Source organism: Pundamilia nyererei, unplaced genomic scaffold, assembly GCF_000239375.1.
Source record: "Pundamilia nyererei isolate P.nyererei 1_Seehausen unplaced genomic scaffold, PunNye1.0 scaffold00107, whole genome shotgun sequence".
Classification (NCBI taxonomy): Eukaryota; Metazoa; Chordata; class Actinopteri; order Cichliformes; family Cichlidae; genus Pundamilia; species Pundamilia nyererei.
The window spans coordinates 1,562,796-1,566,981 of record NW_005187508.1 but is presented as its reverse complement, the minus strand read 5'-3'; the positions used below and the strand labels follow the sequence as shown (position 1 = coordinate 1,566,981).

At 42.8% G+C, this 4,186-nt stretch overlaps 1 protein-coding gene across 1 annotated transcript in view; it reads left to right on the top strand.

Moving 5' to 3' along the window:
- Nucleotides 1-4,186, top strand: part of zcchc7 (zinc finger, CCHC domain containing 7) — a 52,322-nt gene that overhangs the window by 45,112 nt on the left and 3,024 nt on the right. The window contains exons 8-9 of the mRNA XM_005741163.2: nt 2,683-2,778; nt 3,745-3,862. Coding sequence (XP_005741220.1) covers nt 2,683-2,778; nt 3,745-3,862 — 214 coding nt within the window. The remainder of the gene's footprint in view (nt 1-2,682; nt 2,779-3,744; nt 3,863-4,186) is intronic.

Genomic DNA, 4,186 nt, shown 5'->3' with positions numbered 1-4,186 from the left:
GCAATAACATATGCAAAACAGCGCTGCTGGCCCCGGCCCCTACGCTCCCACCACCCGTTACTGTTCAGATCCCGCCCCCCTCTCCTCTTACACACCAAAGGGCTCTAATTAATGGCCAGGACAAGTTGACATGTTTGTGTGTGTGTGTGTGTGTGTGTGTGTGTGTGTGTGTGTGTGTGTGTGTGTGTGTTCCTTCAGATTTTAGTCTGTAACAGTCTGAGCTTTGTGTTGGCCGAAGGATTATCACAGCTTTGCCACCAGCAGCTAAGGCAAGGAGCAGAGGCGAGCAGGGCTTAGAGAGACACGGTGTATGTGTTGGGACAACTGTGGGAAAACACATTTGTGTGTGTGACAGGGAGAGAGTGCTCATGTATCTGTGCGTGCATGCATGAGAGGCCACGGATGGTTGGTTGTCTATGTTCACACAGTGGAGCCCTCAGGACCTTCTCAAATACCCTCGTACAAACTAACACACACACAAAAACTAAACCAACGCGTCATTCCTCTTCCCAGTTTCAGTCCTTTTTTAATTTTAGGTCAGGCTGGCTTTATGCTTTATGTGTGTGATCAGAAGCTCTTTAGGTATCAAGGGAGTCTCTCCTGTTGTGTCTGATGCTGAAAGTCTCTTCTAATGCTTGTAAGCAAGTTTATGAAGAGACATGGACATTCTCAGGGTCTTTTGGGAAATGTTTAGGTAAAGCAGATATTTTTTGCTCATGTGCAGGGTTTGTTTGTGGTTCAATCCCTGTCTGCTCCAGTCTTCATGCCATTGTGTCCTTGGGCAAGACACTGAACCCCGAGTTGCTGTCTGTAAAATGACACTCGAGTGTAAATGTGTGTGATTGTTAGATAGAAAGCATTTAGCTGCAGCATCCACTGATGACCACCACAGCCAGCTGTGTTATTCAGATTTTGATGGAGGTGTAATTTTTTTGTTTTTTGTTTTTTATTGAAATACTTATCTTAACCCACCAACTGACAAACATTAGCAGTGCTAGCATATAATGGCTTCCCCTTATCTAAATAATGATTTTAGCTCTTTATTCAGTCCTGTTCATTATTGGTGATTATTCCACTCAATGTTGGTACATGGCATTAATACGAAGCGAGTAGACTCTCCATAGACATAATCTGTGTAACTCAAGTTAATGCCCTTCACTCGCTATGAGTGATCCAGAACTGAACACATACCGACCAACAAGGAAAACATGTTGTTTTGCATAGCCATTGATGTTGACTCCAGTTTCCCACTCGGTTTAGACTTCAGTGGAAATGTTCCTGCTGCAAATTTATACTAAAATTATGTGTCATATTAGCTGTCGCTGCACAGCCATAGCTGTCACTCCTCACTAAACCATTTTAAAAAGATTTAGAAAGGCACCAAGCTGCGGTGATCCCTTAGGGCCTCACTCTGTTTAGATGCCCGTGATAGGCAGTGTGAGATCAGAACAAGGAGAGGAAACGAGTGAGGGATAAACGTTCATCCCGTTAATTAATATCTGATGAGGCAGAGAACTCCTCGCATGCACACGCACATTCACACCAGGTATTCACACAACTATCACAGGTTGGTGTGAGAATAAGAGGGGGATTTCGTTTCTCTCTCTCTTTTTTTTCTCCGATGTCTCTCGTGCTTTCATTCATTCTGTGTGCTGGATCAGAGTATGTGGAGATAACGCAAGCCCAAGGTCAGGGAGAGGGAGAGACAGAGGGAGACCTACAGCCAATTTACATGAAAGATGAATGGAAAGAGGGGCAGGAAGGGTGGAGGTCGGGTGGGGGGCTCGAGACAGGGGCTGTGATCTCCTTGGGGTGCACATGTGTATGTGTGTGTGTGTGTGAGAGAGAGTTTGTGCTTGCGAGAGGTCTGTGATCTCCTGGCCTTTGTGATGGAGATGGGCCCGGCAGGCCTGACCCGATAATGACGCGACGCTCTAATAGCATTCATCCTTTCTGCCGCAAAACTACTCAAGCGGAAAAGAGAGGGAGAGAGAGGGGAAAAGTGTGAGGTGTAGATGTGGGTTTGCAGGGGTGTGTACGGAGGAGAGGGTGAAGCGGGAGGGGATGGGGAGGTTACCTAAGCTATGTTTAAGAAATGACGTGGGGCGCAAATCATTTGTAATCTTGGAATCAGGGATGAGAGAGAGGGAGGGGGCAATTTCTGCGCAGTTTTGTGGTTGTGTGTTTTGGAGAATAGCATTAGGTGTGTGTGTGTGTGTGTGTGTGTGTGTGTGTGTAACATTAGCAGTAAATGCACTCTGCCTGTGTCTCCTCTCTCTCTCTTTATCAGTGTATATTAGCTGTGGGCGCTGGAGCATGGAAGGCTTTCAGAACACTGGCCCATAGGGGACGGGACCCCGTGTCCAACAAACACTCACACACACACACACAGTCTGAGGCACACAAACACAAACACACACAGTTACTTATCATACAGGGTCATTACAGGCCTCTAACTATACCTCGGAAATCAGTGGTTTATATCAGCGCCCCATATTCTCTGTACAATACACTGCAGTCCGCTTCATTGAGAGCATGGGAATGATGGCAGAGGAGAGGGAGAATGAGACAGAAATGGGAGGTTAAGCCACCGTTTTATTGTGTCCATCGTGTTTATCGGGGGGGATCCGATTGTGGTTTTTATTTAAAAATATATTTTTGATTATTTATTTTTTTTAACAGACTAAGCATGGCCCTCCTGTGAAGCAGCAACCAAAGCGCAGCAGACACTCTCATGCCTACTGCTACAACTGTTCACAGAAGGGACACTTTGGCCATGTAAGTAACCCTCACTGTCTTTCTTTAGTCTACGCTGAATTGCCTGTTATATTACGTGTGTAGGTATTTGCCATTTTGTATACACCAAAAGAATAAAGGCCAAAGTGGAAGCAGATTCTTTAAAACAAAAAGAAACAATATTTTCTTTAAGGGATGTAGTTAATTGTAAGTACTTTTATTATTTGATTAAATAATTCTTTACTACTACTGTTAGGTCCAGTACTGCCTGACTGAGAAAAGTCACAAAATGATCTCATAATTTCAGTTTACGCAGCAGTTTGAGTCAGCAAGTTGAAATTTTGAACTAATAGCTTAAAACTTCAGCTTGGCTCTTGACTGGCAATTTTTATTTTTTTTGTGTGTGTTTTTTCCATTGTAGAAACAAGCTTCCATGACCCATTTGAACCAGGAACAACCCTGAAATTCTTCCAGCTTCTGTGTTAAATAAAAATAAATAAATTCTAAGAGTTCTCATTATTTGTATTCTAAAATTTCATAAACGCTAAGCTAAAATATCAAATCATCAATAGCTTGCTGCAAAGTCGTCACGTGAAGTTAAAGATATACATTTTTTGCAGCTTAGTTATGTTGAGAGGTTAATTTATACTTAAAAGGCTATGCCAGCTTTATTACGAGGCTCAAATAGCAGCTTCATATAGATGTTTCTGGTCAAAATGGACTTTTTTTGACAGCGGATAAGGAAACAAACACACAGACAGAGATTATTATAGTAAGATATAACCTCCTACAGGTTTTTGTAATCAACAGCGTATTTCACATCCAACGTCTTCGGGTTTACTCATCAGGTTCCGCATGCGCAGAGTTGTTTTTTCTACAGATTCTAAAAGTAACATAATCAGCGGGATTTCTGTAGGACTGGATTTGACCTCATGTGCTGCGTTTTTATTATGTCATTTTAAATATATTGCAGGCCTTTTAATTCTGTGTCTTGTGTGTTTTCCACAGGCATGTATAAGACAGAGGATGTTCAGTGGAGTGCATCCCACAACCTCATTGATTAACCACTATGACACTGTGGAAGAGATAAGCCGCAGACAACACAGGATAAAGATCAGGGCTAAAGGTAAATCACATAAAGAAATAGGCCAGTAAATATCTATCCTTTTTATGGCTGCAGCTATTATTCATTTTTAGGCCAACGCCTCTTAGTAGCGTGTCTTGGTCTAGGCGCAGTACTAAGCTTTCCTCCATGGGCTAAAATCCTTGGGCTATATGCTTAAAAGCCTGGTCTGTGCCAGGACACCAACTAATTTAAATAAACTCTACCAATTCTGCCAAGAAGAGCGGGCAAGTGTGCAGCCGGAATTATACCAGAAGCTTGCTGATGGCCACCAAAAGCATCTGAATGAAATTCAAAATTGTGCACTTGCTTCTTGTTTTTGTTTTT